Genomic DNA, 24,141 nt, shown 5'->3' with positions numbered 1-24,141 from the left:
GGGCTGCCGTCTATGGGGTCGCACAGAGTCAGACACGACTGAAGCGACTTAGCAGCAGCAGCAACTAATATGCCAAAAGGCCTTGTTGATTTTACTTAGTTCTTATCTATAAAGTGAATATAACGCCGCCCCTAACTATCTCACAGGATTATTATGAATAGCTAAGAGAGGGATTTCGCAAAAAGATTTGGGAAAATTTAAAGTATTATGCAAATGAAAGCTGTCAGAGAACAATAGCTTTATGAAGACTAATTACGGGTGATTGCTCATGGTAATGGGATCTTAAAACGGTTGGTGGGCTGATTCTATCAGAGCCTACCTCATTTTCCACATCTTAGCCAACTTTCCACACAGCTTGGGCCCCACCCTCTCACTTAGTCCTGCAGGCTCAGCTCTGTGATGTCATCACCAGCCCTGATCAAGGTAAGGCGGGAGGTATTTAAGGAGTCTTGGCTGCTCTCTGGGATGCCTCATTGGGAAACTCCCTGGCAGATATCATAGAATGAATTTTCTCTTCATGTACAAAAGAAACCTTTAGATTGCAAATGATTGTTTTTCAGCCAAGAGGGCTACAATTTCTGTATCCTTTTCCTATAAAATCAGATGTAGATCTGCATCAAACGAGAATCTGTAACACAAGTAATGCCCTGCTTGGAGTCTGTTTGTTCAGTTCAGAGAGAAAACTTCCTTAGATTCCACATAAAGCAGTAATTGCATGGAAACGAGTGAAACTTCAGCTCTGTAATGAGAAGCAGAGTCTCAACACCAGCCCCACATGGCATCAGAACTGCTCCCTCTGATCATTACCTCTTGGGCAAACTCCAGAATGCTGGGATGCCCTGAGAACTTACACCCAGGTAGAGATCCAAGACAAGTTCCAACAGAACTTTTCCAGTCTTCCTGGGCATTCAAATATTTGAATCGAATTACCAGACCTAACACTGGCAATTCAACTTCAAAAGTTAATGTGTCATTTCAATCTTGCTATCATCTTCTAGAGGTTGATAACCAAGGGATCTCCTCTCCTATTGACCTCATAAGTAATCACCTATTATCCTGATAGTCTAATCTATTCCGTAGACACCTACTGAAGCCAGGCAGTTTGTCCAAATTATCTTGAGATGCTGATTCAGCACTTAACTTCTTTCAAGCTCAAATATAATTCAGACAGAATACAGAGCCAGAGTCCACTCTTTGTACTAGCTCAATCATGTACCACTCCAGTATGGCAAGAGAGGTGGGGATCATTTTCACTCATCCTCATCTGCAAGTATACAAGTGGAGTACAGACCCAAATCCTGCCGTCCGTGCCAGCTCTGACTCTTCCACCACTCGGTTGCGGCAAGGGGGACGAGGATCCTGTTCACAGTTATCCTCATCTGAATAGTCTCCGCAGTCATTGTCTTCATTACACAGAAGTCGATTCTTTATGCATCTGCCTGCAATCAAAATCAGGAAAGACAGAAAGACACTGTGTATCTCACGCCAAATTTTCTTTCTTTCTGAAGTTATCAAACATCCTTTAAAGTTAGAGAGGAGTGATCACACATTATATTTGGATTTTTTTGTATCCACACTTGGAAGTATGAGGGTCAGGAAGCACATTTCCTTCTTTTCGCTTATAAAGGCACGCAGAAGCCCTCACCAGCCACGGGAGGATTACCTGTACCGCACTGGAAATCGTTGCCACAGCCCTCCTCGGGGTCTTCGCAGGCCTCTGTGGGTACACACTGCTGTCGGTCTCCCACGGCGTCCACACACTTTCGCCCATTAAATTGTCCAAAGATCTCAATGCTCCTTGAACGAAACTGCACAGAAACAGCGGAAATGTTAGCATTTCTAAGGCCAAAAAGGGCTTCTGATCTAAAACTGGATCCACACCACTGCAAACCTCCAACCTCCGGTTGAGTCAAAGGTTTTAGGATGGAAGCCTGAAACGTAGTCCCTGACCTCACTTGGAGGAACACCTCATGTAGTGAGGTTGGCAGGCTCTTGTATAGAATATGGTTCCTCATGACATTTGTTCAGCCAACTGGGCAGCATTCAGGTTTCCCAGTAAGGTTAGCCTAATCCATTTAAATATTTTCCTTTCATTCTGAGTTCAGAACACAGTTGGTGGTGGTGGGGTGGGGAGGTGAGGCTCCTATCTCTTTGTCATTTTCCTGGCAATACAGTTGCCATCTGGGGACACCCGTGGGGAATGGAAAAGAATACGTACCATTTGTTTGAGGCAAGGGTCACATTTCGACCACTCACTCCAGGAGCTCATCCTGCAGTCTATGGGCAATGGTGTGCCTTGTCTTTCTGCCGGGTCGTAGCTACGATAATAAAACATATCCGTTAATAATGACCATTATGTGTGCTTGTTTCCAAGAAGTCTTCACAAACCAGATTAATTTATTTACTTCTTTCTCTCTTTTGAACCTCAGTACTTATTCTTCTACTCCACCTCTCATTTGACACTTGATCACAAGTTGTATTTTATTTTCAACTCAACTTTTTTGTTTAATTCTTCTATTGCATTATAATTTAACCTTCGGCCTAAGTTGAAGAAAACTAGTAAGTCATCCAACTCAGGAATTTCTCACTGATTAGTCTTATTTTTTCAAAAAGTGTACAGACTCACTGAAGCTAGGAACAATCTTTCACTCTGTGCCCCTCAGAGAGTCTGGCAAAATTTCAAGTTGTCCTATTTCCTTGCAAATTTAAGCCAGTCCACCCAGCCATTCCTGTGGCAAGCACTTCATGAATCAAGCTTCCCCACCCCTGTGATTTGTATGTCCTGAACTTACAGCATCACACTCCACATCAGGACTCATTCCTCATCCTTTTTGAATTTCAATGTGTACTTTTTGGCACTTTTAACCTTCCCTCGCACCCCTAGCTGTGCTTTTCTGGCTTTGAACTTTTCTTTCTGTCTTGGTTCTCCATTCCAGGCTCTTCCGGTTGAAACACCACCTTGAATTGCTATCTTATTCAATGGCCGAAAGAAAACCAAGAACAGAAGGTATGAAACAATAATCCTATAAACTTCCTGCCCCATTTTCCTGAAGTGGCACCTGTCCTTTTCATAATGCAGCTTTTAATTTTTATTTTGGAGGGATGGTAAGGCCAATCCCTCCTCCAAAGCTCTAGTTGTCAGCATCTCTTTGAACCCTTGTTAACTGAGTATTTCTTCCATTAAAAATTCTCCTTCACTACCAGCTCCTTTCCATTTGTAGTAGAATGTATTCAAGTCCTTGACATGAACATAAACAAGTGAATGAACAAATAGAACACTCTTTCTGAACTTTACTTTTCCTTCCAGCTGCCCCCACTTCCCCCCGGTCTTCACAATGACACTTTAAGGAATTCCTAGAGATACATTTTTGTTTCTCTCTGTTCCAAAATAATAATACGTCTCAGTTCCTCCTTTTAACCACTTCCCAAATTCTCTCATCATTTTTAGGCCCGATTTCTGGAAAACGTAGTTTGCACTCTGGTGTTTTGTTCCTTACCACCCAATCACAGCTCAACTCCCCTGTCCTAAGGTCATTGCTCTTGCCAAAGTCAACAGTGACTCCAAGAGGCCTTCTCCCTTGGTCCCCTTCAGTCCTTACCTCACTGACCACGTCACAGCCATCAATGAGGTTGACCACTCTTGCTGTTTAAGATAGTCTCTTTCCTTGGACTGAATGACACCAGGCCCCTTTCACTGCTTCTTTCCCCTCTGTCCTTTGCTCCTACTCTCCTGGGCAGGTTCCTTGTCTTTTGACAGTCTCAGAAATGCTGTTTGTTCTCAAGTTGCCATCCTTGGATTTCTTTTTCTCTCTACATTTTCTCCAAGGTTTTGGTGTCCTTGTATATGTTAAGGACACCCAGAGATAAGTCTGCAGTCCAGAAATCTCTTCTGAATTTTAAACCCTTGGATATAACCCCTAATTGGACATCTACGTGTGAATGTCTTCATGGCTCGTGAACTTAAGAGTGTATGTTTTCTATGTGTTCAACATTTTGCGACCCCACGGACTGTAGCCCACCAGGCTCCTCTGTCCATGGGATTCTCCAGGCAAGAATACTGGAGTGTATTGCCATTCCCTTCTCCAGATGATCTTCCCTACCCAGGGATCCAACCCAGGTCTCCTTCATTGAAAGCAGATTCTTTACCATCTGAGTTACATGGAAGATTCCATGAACTTAATGTTTCTCCAAACAAACCTAGTACCCCCTCTCTCAAGGTTGTTCCTCCTGTATTTATTGCCTTGGTAAACAGTGCCTTCATTTATACAATCACCCTAACCAGAGACTAGAGTGGTATTTGTGTTATCGAACCTCATCCCCCAAATAGAATCAACCACTAAAACATTTTCTTTATCACTCTAAATGACTCTCAAATCCTTCTACCCTTCATCTTTTCCAGACATTTCTCTGGTCTACAAAAACATTTTATCTCTCCTAGATGACAACAATTTCTTTCTAATCTGGTTTCCAGAAATCATCCGGAGAGAAATGTTTAAAATGCAAAGCTGATCATTCATTCCCTTACTGAAATTCTTTAGTAGTTTCTCTCTGTTTTGAAAATAAAGTCTGAATTTCTTGACATGATACAGTAGGCAGAGTAACAACCCCCAAAGACATCTGTGTCTTAATCCCCAGAATCAGTGACTATGTTACTTCACAAAGATACTCTGAGCATGTGATTAAGAGGAGATTATTCTGTATTTAATCTGGATGAGCCCATTCCAATCATGTGAGTCTTAAAAGCAGAAGAGTGGTTCAGAGGGATAAGCAGTCTGAGTGGCAGGAAAAATTCAAAGCATGAAGAAGGACTCCACCCACTGTTGCTGGGTCTGAAGATAGGAGTTTCACCAAGGAATGCAGACAGCCCCTGGAAGCTGGAAGACGCAGGGAAATAGATTCTCCCCTAGAGCCTCTAGAGAGGATTCTAGCCCCACCAGAGCCTTGATTTTAGCCCAGTGAGACCCGATTCAGACGTCTGACCTATACAACTGTAAGATAATAAATCTGTGTTGTTTTAGGCCACTAATATGTGTTCACTTGCTATAACTGTAATAGGAAACTAAGACATGTGGTTTAGAGCACTCTACATGGCCCATCTTCTTTCTAATTCTTCAACTCCGCTTTTCCCTCTAGCTACACTGAGCTTGAAAGGCCCAAGATAAGCACATTTTCTCCCATCTTAGGCTTTTAAATCTACTGTTTCCTATTCACCACACTGATCTTATTTTCAACATAGATTTTTTCCTCAGAGAACTTCCCCTAACCCTTCATGTAATTTACTTTTCCATGTACATATTCTTATAGCATCTTATTCTTCCCTATATCATAAGTGCCTCTGCAATGACATATTTCATTTAATCAATTTATATATTCACTTTTTTATTCATTCATCAAATATTTATTGTCAACTGTTTTCTAGGCTTTAAGGATACAATGGTATGCAAAACAACCAAAAATAGAAACCATGATCTTCCAACTAACAGAACTTATGTCCTAGATAAAAACATCAGTGAGCTAAGGAAATTCTCAATCTTGCTCAGCTTGCATATCAAGTGTCTGGAACATAATAGGTACTCAGCAAATGTTTTATGAATGAATAAATGAATAAGTACATGAAGAAGAAGAAAGTTCTTGATCTTTGGTCTAGGACAGACTCAGGTCTGTGTTTCTCTAGGCTCTGATCTGGTGAACCACTTATATTATATTCTTACAAGACTTGCTTGTCATTCAGCAACCTTCATGACTGAAGATACCATTTTTGTAAGTCTGACCTTTGCCTATATCATTCAGAAAATCAGGACACTTGATAAACTTCAGTCTTCTAAAAGTACAGGTTAAAAACATTTAAGACAAGCTGCCAAAACTCCTTAAAGAACCTGATTTCATGGAAGTTTGAATATTTACATCTATTTAAGATCACGTGGCTGAAAAATTCTCTTCGAGAACTTTTCCATTAAACTAAATCCTCGTCTGGAACTGACCAGCCCTAACCAAGAGGCAATGGTGGATGCACCTTTATGACCTAGAGAAACAGGAAGGTCTCACTACTGATTACATATCATAATCCTCCAATAGTGAAAATAGGAATTGTAAAGTTATAATCCCCCATTCCACACTAATTAAATCAAGCTTTCTAAGGATGGGCTTCAGGCACCAATGTTTTTTAAAAGTATCCCAGATTATTCTCACATTCACATGAAGTTGAGAAAAACAGCTTGGCACTATCTGGAGGATATCTATAAAATCTGGGGTGTAAGGGGGTGTCCATTACATTGCATAACCCAAGCTTGAGATCACCACTGACCTGAGTCACTGCATTGGTTTATCACTGGTTTTAGGAATCACTCTAGGCTTTACCTACTAATGTACTTACGGATCTTTGTAATCTACAAATCTAGCTTTTCTAGTATTAGTTAGGCCTGCTGCATTCAACTGGATTATTTGTTCCTGTCTTTTTTGTATTTATCACTTATAATATCATGTTAGCATTTTGTTTCAGTGTCTTCCCCAAAGAGATTAATTCCTTGGTTTTAGAAATAACACCCTAAATATACCAGTGGTATGACACATTATGCACCCAATATGTCAGCAAATCTGGAAGACCCAGCAATGGCCACAGTACTGGAAAAGGTCAATCCTCATCCCAATTCCCAAGAAGGGTATTACTAAAGAAAGTTCTAACTGCAATTAGACAATTGCACTCATCTTCCATGCTAGTAAGGTCTTGCTTAAAATCTGGCATGCTAGGCTTCAGCATTATGTGAATCAAGAACTTCCAGATGTCCAAACTGGGTTTAGAAAAGGCAGAGGAACCAGAGATCAAGTTGCCAACATTTGCTGGATCATAGAGAAAGCAAGGGAATTCCAGAAAAACATCCACCTCTTTTTCATCCACTATGCTAAAGTTTTTGACTGTGTGGATCATAACAAATGGTGGAAAGCTCTTAAAGAGATGGGAATACCAGACTATCTCACCTGTCTCCTGAGAAACCTGTGTGTGGGTCAAGAAGCAACAGTTAGAACCCTGTGTGGAACGACTGATTGGTTCAAGATTGTGAAAGGAGTACAACAGGGCTGTCTGCTGTCACCCTGTTTATTTAACCTATATGTTGAGCACATCATGAGAAATGCCAGGCTGGATGAGTTACAAGCTGGAAACAAGATAGGCGGGAGAAACATCAACAATCTCAGATACCTGGATGGTACCACTCTAATGGCAGAAAGCGAAGAGGAACTAAAGAGCCTCTTGATGAGGGTGAAGGAAGAGAGTGAAAGAGTCAGCTTAAAACTAAATATCGAAAAAACTAAGATCATGGCATCCATCCCTATTACTTCATGGCAAACAGAAGGGGAGAAGGGGGAAGTTGTGACAAATTTCCTCCTCTTGGGCTCTAAAATCACTGCAGATGGTGACTGGAGCCATGAAATCAAAGGCTATTGCTTCTTGACAGGAAAGCTACGACAAACCTAGATAGTGTGTTGAAAAGCAGAGACATTATTCTGCTGACAAAGGTCCATATAGTCAAGGCTATAGTCTTCCCAGTGGTCATGTACAGTGTGAGAGCTGTACTGTAAAGAAGACAGAGTGCCAAAGAATTGATGCCTTCAAACTTCGGTGCTGGAGAAGACTCCTGAAAGTCCCTTGAACAAAAAGTCAATCTTAAGGGAAATCAACCCTGAATACTTGTTGGAAGGGCTGATGCTGAAGCTGCAGCTCCAGTATTTTGGTCATCTGATGTGAACAGCTGACTCATTGGAAAAGTCCCTGATGCTGGGAAAGATTGAGGGCAGAAGGAAAAGAGGTCATCAGAGGATGAGATGGCTGGACGGCATCACAGATAAAATGGACACAAACTTGGGCAAACTTCAGGGGATGGTGAGGGACAGGGAGGCCTGGTGTGCTGCAATCCACGGGGCACAAAGAGTTGGACACAACTGGGAGACTGAACAACATGACACCTTAATCTTTCTCACCTGCCATTGAGACCAGCTTCAGTGAATAACTAGTTCAGAGAGTGTGGTACAGACTTGGGGATTATGAATGGAAGGTAAAACTCACTGCAAATACTGTAGAGTGACCTACAGTCGTTTGTTTGGCAAGCCTAGAGTGCAGTCAGTACTGGGGACCAAGCAGAAAGACTGTTAATGATGTCACACATCAGTGACTAGGACCCTGCTCCCGTGATACTGGCATTGATTATAGAAGTTTCTCTAAAACCCTTCACATTAATAGTAGCCCCGCATTAACAATGTGCACACTAATTGACTCACACTTTGGACTTAGAACAGAGCACCAGATCTTTGCCTTTGATCTTTTATTGCCCTCCTAGACCATGATTTCAATTCATCCTCTGAATGATCCAACCTGGTCCCATGGGTAGTTCTTCACAGATCCCACTCTTGCCTCAGAAGGACTTACACCCCTCTAAATGTCAGGCTCAGCGTATTTTTTCATTTGCTAGGACTGCCATAACAAAGTACACAGGCTTAAACCTCAGAAATGTATAGGTGTCTGCAGTGTTGAGTTCTTCTGAGGCCTCTCTCCTTGCTTTGTAGGTGAAGGTCTTCTTCCTGTGTCTTCGTTGGATCTTTCCTTGGCACCTTTGTGTGATCACAGTCACTCTTCTGATAAGGACACCAATTATAATGGATTAGGGCCTGCCCTAACGACCCCCCAATACCGTCACATTCTGAGGCACTGGGAGTTAGAATGTCAACATATAAATTTTAGAGGGACACAATTCAGTCCAAAACACTCAATAAAAGTTTTTTGATTAAGCAGTGTCTTATGTTTTCCACTACTTTTTCTAGACCATTTCCAAAGCTTATTTTCTCAAAAAACCTTTATTTTACCACTGAGGGTAAATTCTACAGGTGTTATCAGTTATATTTTACAGACAGGAACCTAAAAACAGAAAATTATTCTGCTTATTCAAAGTTTGACAGTTAGTAGCAAAACTGGGTTAAGAATTTCTGTCTCGCCACTCTTTCTTGCTGCTATTTAATTGCTAAGTCATGTCCAGCTCTTTTGTGACCCCATGAACTATAGCTCCCCAGGCTCCTCTGTCTGTGAAATTCTCCAGGCAAGAATACTGGAGTGGGTTGCCATTTCCTTCTCCAGAGGATTTTTCCCACCCAGGGATCGAACCCTGGTCTCCTGCATTGGCAAGTGTATTCTTTGCCACTGAGCCAAAGCTACACTTTCGCTTCCTCTCTTATGCTATCTTTTCTCCCCATCTCAAATCCTCTTTGAAATAATCTAAAGAATCATAGCTTAGTCCACAGTTTATGGATGTAATAGTCTGATGATTGTTAGACATTTAGAGACACATTAAGTTAATAAGGATATATTTATTTTTTAAATATAGCAGCTCTATGTGAAGGTCAGCAATTAGGCAATCTAGTTCTTGCCTGAATGTATTTTTAAAGCTTATATTCAGGTTAGCCATGAAGTTCACACCCAAATGAACTTTTTGGCCAACCCAATATATAAATGTTGTCAAATTAAACAAAACTGAAAATTACTGAAAAGTGTGTGAACACCTGAATGTTTTGCCTTCATTGCACCAGATACCTGGATATTTAGAGGCAAAATAAAGGTAGGGCTTGAGGGAATTATTAGGAGGAAATAACAGATTATGCAAGAGGAATGTGTTATTGAAATGAAAGCACTCCATAAATATTAAGAAAGAAGGTGAGTAATCTTGGATAGCTCCTTTTGTGCCCAGTACCCCCTCCCCAGACCCTTTAACTCACTAGACAGACAGTCTTTTGTAGCACAAAGACTGTGTCTGTACAAAGTCTACCACCTGCCTTTCACCCTGCTGAGCTATTAGGCTGAGTGGAGAAGTATTTATAATGCACTTTCTGGATTCTTAGATGAAATGTGTTTATCAAGTAAAGCCTACTTCCAAGTGTTTCAATCTCAGCTTGAAAGTCATTTCCTAGATCAAAGAGATGTACATCAACTTGGCAGGGGGTCTAAATCTGGACCAGAAATGCAGTAAATGAAGAGCCACTGAGGTACACCTGGTCGCATCTCCCTGCCATGAAGAGAGGTTTCCAGCTTCAGAAAATGAAAACCTCAGGAGAGTAGTTCACACCCAGGACACTTTGTGGTGGGCCCAGGCAAGAAAACGCCTGCTGTAGCAAGGAATCCTTTTGTCAATAAATAAGACAGTGTGGCTCCTTTGAGTGAAGAAATATAAACTAACACAGGATTGCATTCTTAACCCATGGATCCTCCAGCTTGTTTAGTTCCTGTGGTTCATCAGGACGAAGAAAAAATATAACGGCTGTGGTCACTACTCGAAAATTTCAGATCATCTCCTGGTTCCCTAAGTCTTAGTTAAGAGCTTCTCTCATGTACTCCCAATGAGCCAACATTCAGTAATATTTATGGAGGATCTGCTCTGGGTCAGGAATTGTCCTGGTGACTGGGGCCACAAGATAACATCTTGACCATCATGGAGCCTATGTTCCAGTGGGTGAGATACAATAAAAGAGTATCCTAAAAATGCAATATGCAGTATCAGTTGAGATGCGAGCTGTGAAGGAAAATAAACCAGGGTAAGAGGACAAAAAGTGCCATAGGCTGGGGTGGAGGTGGGGTTTTTTGCAGAGGGTGGTGACTGAACCCTCTCAGAGAAGGGGTGTGTGTGTGCTCAGTCACTCAGTCATGTCTGACTCTTTGTGACCCCATGGACTATAGCCCACCAGGCTCCTCTGTCCATGGTCATGCTTTACAAATGTGTTCACAAATTTTTTCATGTTAAGACTATCAAGATGGGATCTATGTGACCCCTTTTGAAGCTGGTGGTGTCTTTGTCAATGCCTTTGATGAGTAGAACACAGGGGAAGTGAGCCTGTATGACTTTTAAGGCTAGGTTAGAGAAGCCCATGCAAGGTCTGCTGGTTTATCTAAAGACACTGGCCCTGGAAACCTTTTACCAATATGTATGAAGCCAGCTATCCTAAGCCCACCATGTGGAAAGTACACACACACACCCATACACAAGAGATTCCTAAGGAGAATCAATTGCTCCAGTCCCCCAGCTGCTTGGGTCTTCCCAGCTCAAGTGACAAACATGAGTGAAATTGTCATGATGACCCCAGCCCCAACCACATTTGCCTGCATCCATATGAGAGATCCACGACAACCACTCAACTGAGCCACGTCAATGCCGAATTCGAGTCAAAGAAGTAATTGGTATTGTTTTAAGCTCCTGTTTTGTAATGATTTGTTACACAGTAAAGGAAAAAAATGATGAGAACAGGGTCTGCTATTTGTTTCGATACCTGAATGAATTCAGAGAGAAGGTATGTGAGGGTCTGGAAGAAGAGTGTTCTATGCTAAAGGAGTAAGTGCAAAGGGCCTGAGATGGCATGTTGGAGGTACGGCAAATGGAGCAGAGTGGCCACAAAGGAGAGTGAGATGCATCTGGAGAAACAGGCAGGAGCAGCTCATGGTTTGTTGCCTATGACAAGGAGGTTGCATTTGATCCTAAGCTTGATGGGAATCCTTAGAGGAATATGAGAACAGTAGCAACACTCAGATTTGCGTTTTCAAAAGATTTCCCTGATTGTTGGATGGGTAATTGACTATTGCAGAGTGGACGAGAGTGGATGCAGGGCAGAAAGGATAGTGATTTGGGCTAATGTAGTCACAGTAGAGACAGTGAGAATTGGGCAGATTTGAGGCATATTTTAAAGGTAATACCAACCAGACATGCAGTTACATTGCATGTAGCAATGACACTAATAGAGGAATCAAATATGGTTCCCAGGTTTTGACTTAGTAACTCGGTAGTAGGGCTTCCCTGGTGGCAGAGAGGTAAAGACTCTACTTGACAATGCAGGAGACACAAGAGATGAAAGTTCGATCCCTGGGTTGGGAAGGTCCCTTAGAGTAGGAAATGGCAGCCCACTTCAATATTCTTGCCTGGAAAATTCCATGGACAGAGGAGCCTGGTGGGCTATCTAGTCCATGAGGTTGCAAAGCGTAGGGCATGATTGAGTGACTGAGCTCACACAACACAGACAACATGACTCCGTGACCAGTGGTGCAGGCTGGGTGGGGATGGGTGGAGAAATCAGTAAGTCTGTTCTGGACATGTTAGGTTTGGGATGCTTGTGATATTTTCAAGAAAAGATGTTGACTAAGTAATTGGAGATTGGGCTCAGGAAATAGATCTGTATCCTAGATATAAACCTGAGAATTGTGAGAATATACGTTAGGTGACATTTCTCACCATGAGACTAGAAGTGGGTGGTGCGTCTGGAGTAAGGCTGAGGACTGAGACAACATTTAAAGGAAATGTTACAACATGTCTGAAAGCTGATGGGAACGATTTGGTACAAAGAGAGATACTGTTGATGTCCAAGAGGGGGTAGAATTAAAGGAGCAGTTAAAAAAAAAAAAAAAAAAAGGAGCAGTTTTTAGTGAGGCTGAAGCAGATGAAGCCAGTGCACAAGTGACTGGTTAGGCTCAGGGAACGTGTCGCCTTTAGCATTGTGGGCCTCAGAGAATTTGGCTGAATTGCTCTAGCCATTTACTTGTTGATATTCCTCACTAGACTGTAAGCCCACTGAGGGCAGAGACCTCAGTAACAGGCTCTGTATTACACTATATCTCCTGAAGCAACACCCGGCCCATGTTGCAAAGTCAAAAAATAACTCCTGTATTAAATGAGTGAATAAATAAAAGACCATACTTGGCCAAGAATAGTTCATAAATAAATATCTATTAACTTGTATTAAATGTGGATATTAAAAACACAGATGGATACAGCCAAACAAGGAGATTTTGGATATTTTATATATATATATATATATATATATATATTTTTTTTTTTTTTTTTTTTTTTTTGGCTGTGCTGCATGGTCTATGGGATCTTAGTTTCCTAACCAGTGATTAACCCCACATCCCCTGCAGTGAAAGCACAGAGACCTACCCCCTGGACTACAGGGGAATTCCCCAGATATTTTCAGTTTAATAGTCAGGCCTAAATTTTCTATTAATGAGTGTTTGGGTATTTTTCCAGATTGCTAGGTTTAATTAAAATGAATTGAATGATAATTGCTAACTTTTGTGAGTGCTTAGTTTATGTCAAAATCTCTTCTAAGTTTTATATTTATTATCTCATTTAATTTTTACATCAGCCTTATGAGGTATCTTCTGCTAGTATCATCATACTTGAAAGATAATAAACTAAGCCACAGTAACAATGAGTAATTATTCTCAGGTTACATAGAAGCTTCTTGGTGGCAGAGCTGGGATTCAATCCCAGGCAATTCATCTCCAGAACTGCCATACCCAGCTACTCTCTGGATTCCTAACTCCCAGTCTAGAATTTCTTAACTGTTAGAAAAATGAAGAATAAAGTAAATATGCCAACTAGAAACATGCCACATATACAGCCAAAAGGTGAATGACAAAACTGGGAAAGATGTTTATTATTCATACCAGAAATAAAGGACGACTAATATATAAAGTCATCATAGAAATCTCTAAGGGACTCAACTGAAAAATGGGCAAAGAATACAGTTAATGAAAAACAAAACAATCCATACATATAGCCTTTAAACATATGAAAAGATGTATAGCCTGATGAAGAGAAAGGCAAATTAATTCTATTCAAGATACTATTTTTTACCTATGAGTTCTGCAAATACAAAACTTGGCCTACAGCAAAGCTTCAGAGAAACAAGCACTTTTATACTCGGCTGACAGAAGTGCGAAATAATACCCACCCGTGGGACTGTGCGGCAATTTCAGCAAAATCTCGAAGCAAAACCTTTTGACCCAGTGATATATTAATGTCACTTCTGGGAATTAATCCTCAGGTACAATTATCCATTTTCAAAATGCTCTGTGAATGAGGATATTCATTGCAACATGGCTTATATTAATAATACAATGTTGGAAACAACCCAAGTGTTGGTCAATAAAAGACAAGTTCTCTGAACTGTATATACCTACAATGGAAAATCAATCATTTGTGAGAGGAGGAAGTTCCTTTCGACTGATGTAGAAAAGTCTCCAGGATATATTGCAAAATGTAAGAGAAGAAAAGCAAAGTACAAGATAGTGTATATGATATGATACCTTTTATGAAAGAAAGGGAGAGAGTAGGATTATAGTCGGCTCTATGCTTTAATCCACATAAAGACATACTGGCAGGACACACGGGAAGCTGAAAAGGTGGGTCCCTGTTGGGAAGGTGTGAGGTGAGGCAGGGTGTGTTCTAAGTACTTTATATGTAACACAAACCTCATGACAAGTCAACACTTCTCAGTGTTTATTTGCTATTTTTTTGATCTTTGAACCATGTACACGTTTTGGTATTTACAAACGAAAAGGAAGAAACTAACAATAGCCATACTCTGGCTTCCTCAAACCCCTTTGTACCTGATGTCTAGTAAATGCAAATAATGCTTCTTAGATAATATGAGAAGAGGTAGTGATGGGATAAAGGAAAGCCTGGTGAAGCATTCCCCCCAAGCACAGGCTGGTCTGTGTAGCATGTCTGTGTGTCCCCTCCTGGAAGATGCAGCCGTGTGAGCAAGCTCCACATGTCTGATGGGGCCCAAACAGAATTGTACTCTGCCCGCTGGTCACTTTGCTGGGCACGTTGCATTTGTTATCTTGGCTTTCTCCCAGCAGGTCACGTTGGCGTTTCCCTTATGCAGGTGCTAGGAACAGGTTTAGAGAAGTTAAGGAATTTGCCGAGGGTCACATAGCTAGTAAACTGTAAACCCCAAACTCAAGCTGCCTGGCTCTGGAACCTACAGTATGAGCTGTTATTCTACTTGTATGATGTTTTTTGTTGTTTTGCTTTTTTTAATATTTCTAGTCTACCTTGGGATTCACAAGAGATGATGTGCCATGAGCTGGTCTCATAGGCACGATTGTGTTTGCAAACAAATGATCACTGAAAATCCCCAATGGTTCACCAGTTGCAATAGCAATCGCTTCAGATAAAGTGTCTGCAGTGTCTCTCCCCTGAAGACTGGCGGTAAGTCCCTCCCTTCCTCTCCTAAACCAGAAAGCATATCAAAGTGAAAGGAATACCAAGGTTATTACTTGAAGGAACACTTCACAATTATTGAGTTCTTATAGCATGCTGGGCACAGATACTGTAAGTCAATTACAGGAATAGAGATTTAATGTCTACATCGAACCTTCTTAGATAAGAACCACTATTTTCACTGGGGCTTCCCAGGTGGTGCTAGTGGTAAAGAACCTGCCTGCCAATGCAAAAGACATAAGAGATGTGAGTTCGGTCCCTGGGTCAGGAAGATCCTCTGGAGGAGAGCATGGCAACCTACTCCAATATTCTTGCCTGGGAAATCCCCATGGACAGAGGATCCTGGTGGGCTAAAATCCATGTGGTTGCAGAGTCAGACATGACTGAACAACTAAGCACACACACACACGTGTGTGCACACGCACACGTACACACACACACACACACACCCCATCTTACAGATGAAGGAACCAAGGTACGGAGAGGTTGAGTAACAGTTCAGAAAGGTTGCCCAGAGTTATATTGTTAGTAAGTAAATAATGGCACCTCAATTTGAGCTTGAAAAGTCTGGCTCCAGAGGACTGCTCTGTTCTGATCAAATTTGTATTTTAAAATTGTTTGCAAACACATTTATTTGGCTGAACTATGTGTCTCACTCCATGACTCGTCTGAACACTCTGTTTGACTTCAACCCTGTATCAAAGGGCTGAGCACAGTGTTCGGAACGGGGCAGCCTTACCAGCCTCCTGAGGGCATGGCAATGAGAGTCACTGCAGCCCAACCCCAGCCAGTGCAGCTGCTTAGAGCTGGGGGGCAGCCAAGGGACTTTTCTGGTCCTCTCTGGTCCTCTCTGAAACTGCAGGGCATGACCAGAACCTACGGGATCCAAACTTCAAAGCCATGGAAGCCTTCCCAAAGGCCTCTCATTCTTGATCAGCAGGAGTCATGATCTAAGAATGTGGGTTGTTTAAATTATTTTTTAACTTAAGAAAGGGTCAGGGTAAGTACAAGAGGGCTAAAACAACTTTCAGTAACTGGCTTCCTCAAACCCCTTTGTACCTGATGTCTAGTAAATGCAAATAATGCTTCTTAGATAATATGAGAAGAGGTAGTGATGGGATAAAGGAAAGCCTGGTGAAGCATTCCCCCCAAGCACGGGCTGGTCTGTGTAGCATGTCTGTGTGTCCCCTCCTGGAAGATGCATCCGTGTGAGCAGGCTCCACATGTCTGATGGGGCCCAAACAGAATTGTAGTCTCCACGGCAGCTGGGAGACAGGCAGTGATGTGCTTGAGATGGGCACCAGCACCCAGATTGGTGAACCTGAGAGTCAAATGGGCTTCCCAGATGGCTCAGTGGTAAAGAATCCACTTGCCAATGCAGGGGACCTGAGTTCATTCCCTCCAGGGTCAGGAAGATCCCCTGGAGAAGGAACTGGCAACCCACTCCAGTATCCTTGCCTGGAGAATCCTATGGATAGAGGAGTCTGGTGAGCTATATAGTTCATGGGGTGGCAAAAAGTTGGACATGACTGAGCGACTGAACACCATCACTGAGCCATATGACTGAAGGAAAATTGAATACAGGTCACAGTCACATCGGGCAGAGGGACAGTGTAGTTGATTTCCCCAGGCTGTATTGTCAAAGGGTGGGATATTTTAATACTGTCACCAGGTGGGATCATGCTGTATCAGATGACACAGGACTGTGTGTTCTCTAACCATTCTGAATTACAACATAGATGGTCAATAAGCACATCTTGTTCGGTTGGTTTATTTTCTGGATTGGCTTGGAACGGGCTTCCTGTTCCCAATTAGGATCAGAGCAAAAGAAGAGAAGTGTCTTTGCTGGAAGCCTGGCTTACAGGTCTGCACCATGGTGATTCTTCCTGAATGGAAGAAAACACTCCCCTAAACCTAAGGACAAAATGTATGCCTCTGGATACCTCTTGGGATGTCAAGGAAGAGAAGGAAATTGGCCAACCTCTGCCTGGTGTGGAGGCAAAGGCAGGATGTAGCCAATTATTGAGAGTGTTAGACATGGAGGCCAGAGAAGGCAATGGCACCCTACTCCAGTACTCTTGCCTGGAAAATCCCATGGATGGAGGAGCCTGGTGGGCTGCAGTCCATGGGGTGGCTAAGAGTCGGACACGACTGAGCGACTTCCCTTTCACTTTTCACTTTCATGCATTGGAGAAGGAAACAGCAACCCACTCCAGTATTCTTGCCTCGAGAATCCCAGGGATGGGGGAGCCTGGTGGGCTGCCGTCTATGGGGCCGCACAGAGTCGGACACAACTGAAGCGACTTAGCAGCAGCAGCAGCAGCAGACATGGAGGCAGAGTGAGGGAGAGATTTATTTGCTTAAACTTCTCAGACCCTAGATACTGATGTGTGCATATGTGGTAGTCATTTGCGACCCAGTGGACTAGACCACCAGGCTCCCCTGTCCATGGAATTCTCCAGGCAAGGATACTGGAGTGGGTTGCTATGCCCTCCTCCAGGGGATTTTCCCAACCAAGGGATCAAACCTGCATTTCCTGCTTTGCAGGCGGATTCTTTACCGCTGAGCCACCAGGGAAGCCCCCTAGAAACTGATAAACCCAGGTTTATTATATCCTAGTAAAAACCAGCTTTGTTTCTTAAGTCCAGTATTTGAAGAATATCTCAGCCTTAACATTTAAATACCTTGTTTAAAAGAAATCCCTGGAAATGGCAGCAGGTTTCCTGGAAAAACTCTGAAAGACATACCTGAGCTTTTTCTCTTTCTTTTTCAAAGTTTAGATCCTCTGGTTCCATACCTTAATGTGAGTGAAAAATTTTACCTACTTCGCTGCTATAGAAGCAGACTCTGAAATGGCAAAGCCCGCAGGGAAATTCCAGAGACAGAGAGAAAAGTGACTCACCTGGGAGTGGGCCCCGCTCTCAGGAGACTTATTTCTAGAATGCATATTGCAAAGGCGAACCTCTGGCCGGCAGACATTTGCACTAGCGAGATAGCTCCCGGAGTGGAATGCCCAGACAGTTCCTGGAAGACACTAATTTGCAAAGGACTGGGGAACAATTATTGTTTGCTTTTGCTCAGGATTTCTTTAGAATTGGGCTTCCTGGGTGTCAAAGTCCAATCAAAGGAGAGTCATTTCGTAACTTGGGGCCTACCGTTTTGGCCAAGAGTATATTTATCAATTGTATATTCAAGCGAGAAGCCCATGACTGCTAAATGGCTGAGATGTGTTGAAAACAAAAACCCAACAGACAACTCCAGTGGTTCGCATTTTCAGAGACTCTGGGACGGATCATGGGGGACTGTAATTTGGAGGAAAAAGGTCTGTGGATAATTCTTATAGAGGCAGAAACTCAAAATTAGTAAAAGAATTGCACTGACTAGAAACAGTTACAGACATAGCTGTTGCCCTCTGAGGATGAACTGTATGGTATTTCCACATGGACAGATCGTAAAATGCATTTACAAACCGACGTCTTTTTATAAGTGAACTGAGTCATTTTGAAGAATCCAGGTACGTTCCCTAAGGCCTTTCCAGTGTCTTTCAGAAGGACATGGTGTCTTTATCTAAGAAGCACACCTGTCAGCAAGATAGATTCTAAGATGGAATTACTTGCTCCAACCCATCAGAAAGAATTTTTTCCCCTCATTTTCACATTCTTCAGAACTTGTGAAAAAGCCATGCTATTTTGGAAGTACTGGAGAAGGGGGATATCACAGTTGCGTTTAAAACACTGGTTGCATAAGAGAATGACTTGGGGGACCTGTGAATAAACACTGATGGCAGCCCACTCCCACCTGATACTAATAATTGATCCAGGATGGGACCCTGCATCAGTATTTTTTAAAATTTTATTTATTTTTGGATGTGCTAGGTCTTTGTTGCTTTGCTTGGGCTTTCTCTAGTTGCGGCGAGAGGGGGCTACTCTTCATTCTGGTGCTCGGGCTTCTCCTGCTGAGAGCACAGGCCCTAGAGCACAGGCTCAGGAGTTGTGGCACGCAGGCTTAGTTGTTCCATGACATGTGGAATCTTCCTGGACCAGGGATTGAACCCATGTCCTCTGCACTGCCAGGTGGATTCTTATCCACTGTGCCACTGGGGTTGTCTTTCATCAGTATTTTTTAAATTTTGCTGGGTCATTCAAATGTGTGACCAGTGTTGAGATTTTAAATGATCACCTCGAGAAAAAACACAGGAGATACATTATGTTATTGATGTTTAAAAGTTTTGCTGACACTTAAGGGGACTTCATGGGTTTCCCTGGTAGCTCAGCTGATAAAGAATCCGCCTTCAATGCAGGAGACCCTAGTTTGACTCCTGGGTTGGGAAGATCCCCTGGAGGAGGGCATGGCAACCCACTCCAGTATTCTTACCTGGAGAACCTCCATGGACAGAGGACCCTGGTGGGCTACAGTTCATGGGGTTACAAAGAGTCAGACATGACTGAGCAACTAAGCACAGCACAGAACAAAGGGACTTCATAAGTATTCATTAATTAAAAATAGGCAAATTTCAAACATTAGTACATACCAAGGCCGGCAAAACAGAGAGTAGAGTTGGGGACCTGGTTTTCCAGTACTGCCTACCTTTTGCATCTTCTCTATTATCTTATCTAGAGTAAGAGTTAACTACTTTCATCCCCATTTCCTGCCTCCTCTTTTAAAAATTTTATTTTCTTTTTTATACAGAGCAAGAGCTTTCTAATAGGATTAATTTCATCAGTTCCCGAGTCTGCTGTGTAGATAATTTACATGGTCAATATGTAGATCTTGTAGAATTGCTAAGTAACAAGGCAATTCGAACATGTGTGATGACGCTTGTAACTACATTGATGAATAAATTTTGCCCAAAGGACTCTGCTTGGGAATACTTGCTAATGACAAGTGGGCTGTATGTAGATATAGTGTAAATCTTTCAGATATAATGGAGGAGTGCTGAGCCCCCTCTCTTACATGGCCTCTCTGAACCCTGCCAGGATATTTGTGGAAAGAAGGTCTTGGAAGCAGGCATGGTAGAATGATGCTTTATGCTAATTAGACTTAAAGCTAATTGATTAGACTTTGTGATAATTGACTGATCAATTAGATGTAACTGGAGATTGAAAGGGATTCCCAGGTGGTGCTATTGGTAAAGAATCCACCTGCCAATTCTTGAGACCTAAGAGATGCTGGTTCGATCCCTGGGTTGGGAAGATCCCCTGGAGGAGGGCATAGCAACCCGCTCCAGTACTCCTGACTAAAGAATCCATGGACAGAGTAGCCTGGCAGGCTACAGTCCATAGGGTTGCACAGAGTCAGACATGACTGAAGTGACTAAGCAGCCGCAGGAGATTGAAAAGTCACCTCTCTCCTTGGAGACTGACTCACTGGAGGTGGAAATGGATAGGGGTATTTCCTAGCTGACTGGTTTAAATATTGAATTGCTCTGTAGAAGCTATTTTTTTCCCCTATGGTTCAGGAAAAATGTAATGAAGCAAAGTAATGGGAGTGGCAAAGTATAATAATAATGTACTGTATTAATAATAATTATAAAAATGTAGTGTGTCTTACATTTCTGTAGCATTTTTAACTCTTCTTTGCCCTTAACAGCTATCATGTATCAGACATTTTTTGAAATGAGATTTGTGTTTCCATGTGAATCTCAAGGAAATGAGGCATCGTGATGCATTGGACCAGAGAAATGAAAATGATAACATTTTAAATTTGGTAACACTTGGTGGCTTCCAAAGAACAGGATGAATAAATGTTTATGAAACTTCTCTAATGTGCCAGGTTGTGTACGTGTCATCTCATGTAATCCTCAAGATAACCCATTTTACAGTTGAGGAAGCTGAGCTTCACTGAGATAACCTCATTTGTCCAGCATCACCCACCCTCAGTGCTGAGTAGTTGGAATTTGAACTTGATGAATCTTAGGCTTTTCCTACCACCTCATCAGTTCTGTTGGTACTATTCTAATTCGTCTGGTCTTGTGCTCAGTTGGGTCCAGGTCTTTGCAATTCCCTGGACTGTAGCCTGCCAAGATCTTCTTGGTCCTCAAGGTACATGAGATTTCCCAGGCAAGAATACTGGAGTGGGTTGCCATTTCCTCCTCCAGGAGATCTTTCCGACCCAGGGATTGAACCCGTGTCTTTTTACCACATGGTCTTCCTTTACCTTCAGTTTGTTGCAGCCTGCCTTTTACTCCACTAAAGACCTCTATATTGCTGAATCTGAGGTACATTTTTTGGGCCCTGTCTTTGTCTCATAGAAGCATTTGACCCTACTGGCTGCTCTTATGCCTGAAAGTTCTCTGTTTCTTTGGCTTTTATGATACAACATTTCCTGTTCTTCCACTTTGCATTTGTTAACTCCTCTGCCTTGAAGGTCAGGGAAGTCCGACGAGCTACGGTCCTTGGGGTCACAAAGAGTCAGACATGAATTAGTGACTGAACAGCAACTCCCTCGTCCATCAGATGCTACTATCAGATGCTCCTTGTCCATCCAGCAGATGCTATGATTCTCCTTCTTTCTTCAATCTCTACCTACTTTTCTTATCTACTCTTAAGGTTACACCCATCATTTAGAACCAGCAGTCTCCAGAGGTGGTCTGTTGGAACCAGAAGTCTCAAAAGGTGGTCTGCTGAAGCTCCTTTACCAAAATCTTCTGGGTTCTTGTTTTGAAAGTATAGATCATCTGGAAGAGACCATTTTAAAAGACGTAAAATGTATTGTGTTACTTTCCAGCTTAACAAGTACTTCTAAGAAAAGGATTTTAATTTGTGTTAAGTTGAACTTGTCATGTCTAAAGTCAAATGCATACTTCTTGCCCTGTCCCTGTCAAGGAAGTTCTTCTTATATTCCCTATTTCATTAATGAGTCACCATTCCCCTGCTTTTCTGTTTCTATATCTCAAAGTCATCTTTGTCTTTTATTGCCTTACTATTCTGATAGTGTATGAAATGTTAAGCAGTTACTTCATAGTTATTTTATAGTTACTTAATGATCGGTTGATTTCATTTGTTTCAGATATTTATATATTTGGCTTTGGAACCTGAGACTTTGACAAAAAGGAACTAGTATTTGAGGACCAAACTATATACAGACTCATTAGTTAACAGTATGTAAACCCAGGTAAATAGAATAAGGGATGATGCTTTGCAAATCTTAAATTCTCTTTCATTTTCTATTTTAAAAGTATGCTTTCTTGACACTTCACAATTTCAGGACTGAACACCGAGGCATGCCCAGGGAGGATGGTGAAATACAGAAACAATTGATTACCAGTGAATATCAAAGCACTGTGGACAGCACAGCCGATAGTACAGAGAATGCTGTTCCTCAAAGATTATAAGAAGGAAAGAACTAGAAGTGAGAGGAGCAGGCTTGGAGATGTGAGCTCTGAGTCACTATTTCAGGCCACAATGAGGCCAATATGTTAAGCAAGTTGAGGTCAAAGACAGATGCTTCAGTCCTTGCCATTTTGAACTCTGGAGAACAACTTCCAGACTTTCTCAGTTTGGGGCAAAAAGCTAACTTGAAATAAAAGTATTTGTGCTGTATGTTTGAGCAGAGAAGGAGCGACAGATCTGGCTTCCTAAGTTTCTTTGACTGCCATGTGTCACAGTGGATATTTGTTCCCCTTTGTCCTGAGGAGGAGCCCCTGGAGGAGGGCATGGCAATCCATTCCAGTATTCTTGCCTGGAGAATCCACATGGGCAGAGGAGCCTGGGGGACTACAGTCAGTCCATAGGGTCGCACAGAGTCGGACACGACTGAAGTGACTTCACAAGCATGCATGCATGTCCTGAGGAGGGATGAGGTGGGTAGTGTCAGGCTTGCTGTGTCAAGGACAGAGTGACTCTGGAGCTGAGAGAAGTGTTAGGAAGGCATTTACAGTCAGATCTCAGGAGTCAGCATCAGTGAGGGCCAAGGTGAGGGTCCAGGCAGCAGGGTGGTCCACCAGGTCCTGTAGACTCCCCCAATTTCATGAAGAAGAACAGATCCGACATTCTTCAGTCAAAAATTCTAGCTACAGATACCAAGATGTTAGTGCCAAGGTAGATGAGATAAATGCTGTGAATATTGGAAGGAAGATTGTTTAAGGACCTACCTGAGGGTCTAAACTTCTTTCTCAACACCTCCTTTCACACCTCCCAGAAAACTAAACAGCATCATGGAGAGGAGCAGGAAGAAGGGGAAGAAATCTAAAACACTGTGTACGTATGAGAAAGAGATAGTGTTACCTAGCACAGAAACCCTAAGGACTGGATTGAGGTTCTAGGACCCAACTCTGCATCCAGGAGAGTGGAGACTTGTAAGGAAGACCAGATTCATAGGAATAAAGGAAGGAGGAAAGGAATGGAGGGAAGGAGAAAGAAAGGAAGGAAAGAAGAGACAAAAGAATGTGGATACATTTTTCTTTCTGCACTTGACTGAAAGTGTTAGTCCCTCAATCATGTCTGACTCTTTGCGACCCCATGCACTGTAGCCCCTCAGCTTCTCTGTCCATGGAATTTTCCAGGCAAGAATACAGGAGTGGGTTGCTTTTTCCTTCTCCAGGGGATCTTACCAATCCAGGGATCCCACCCAGGTTTCTGCATTGCACGCAGAGTCTTTACCATCTGAGCCACCAGGGAAGCACCTAAATATAGTGTAAGCAAAATTTTGTCTTGTCTAGACATGTTTTACTAATCCTTCTTCTCTAGGGATGGGGCTAGTCCATAGCTATAGATGATTTAAGTCAGGAACTTCATCTTGTTTCTGGTCCAGCATTGTCTTCATTTTTTCCCTCTCTACTGATTTGAACTTTTCCTTGTCTTGGGATTTTGTATGACTCGTTGATGGACTGTAAGAAATCTCCCTGCTTTGAGTTCACCTGGTTAGTTTCCATTCTCTATAAGTCTAGAGTTTGTGTTTATCAAATTAGAAGATGAAGAAAGTTGCCACCACTGAAGAACTGAGGAGGAGAGAATAAGAAAGCACTGTAAAGAAAGAATAATTAAACCACCTGTCATCAACCCATAGCTTTGATCCACTTCACGAAGAACATGATACATTAACTGGACGCTGGGTTGTAAAACAGTTGTGCAATTTTATAACAGTAGTCCTATTATAAAATGTGTGAACTTGT

The 24,141-nt window shown here is 42.3% G+C and overlaps 1 protein-coding gene across 1 annotated transcript in view; it reads right to left on the bottom strand.

Annotated features, from left to right (window-relative positions):
* Positions 1–18,092, bottom strand: part of C9 (complement C9) — a 66,042-nt gene extending 47,950 nt beyond the window's left edge. The window contains exons 1-4 of the mRNA XM_019983011.2: positions 17,932–18,092; positions 2,219–2,318; positions 1,664–1,808; positions 1,292–1,439 (exon numbers count right to left, since the gene is read on the bottom strand). Coding sequence (XP_019838570.2) covers positions 1,292–1,439; positions 1,664–1,808; positions 2,219–2,318; positions 17,932–18,008 — 470 coding nt within the window. The 5' untranslated portion in view covers positions 18,009–18,092. The remainder of the gene's footprint in view (positions 1–1,291; positions 1,440–1,663; positions 1,809–2,218; positions 2,319–17,931) is intronic.
* Positions 18,093–24,141: the final 6,049 nt, after the last annotated feature.

Source organism: Bos indicus, chromosome 20 (assembly GCF_029378745.1).
Source record: "Bos indicus isolate NIAB-ARS_2022 breed Sahiwal x Tharparkar chromosome 20, NIAB-ARS_B.indTharparkar_mat_pri_1.0, whole genome shotgun sequence".
NCBI lineage: Eukaryota > Metazoa > Chordata > Mammalia > Artiodactyla > Bovidae > Bos > Bos indicus.
This window is presented reverse-complemented; position numbering and strand designations above follow the sequence as displayed.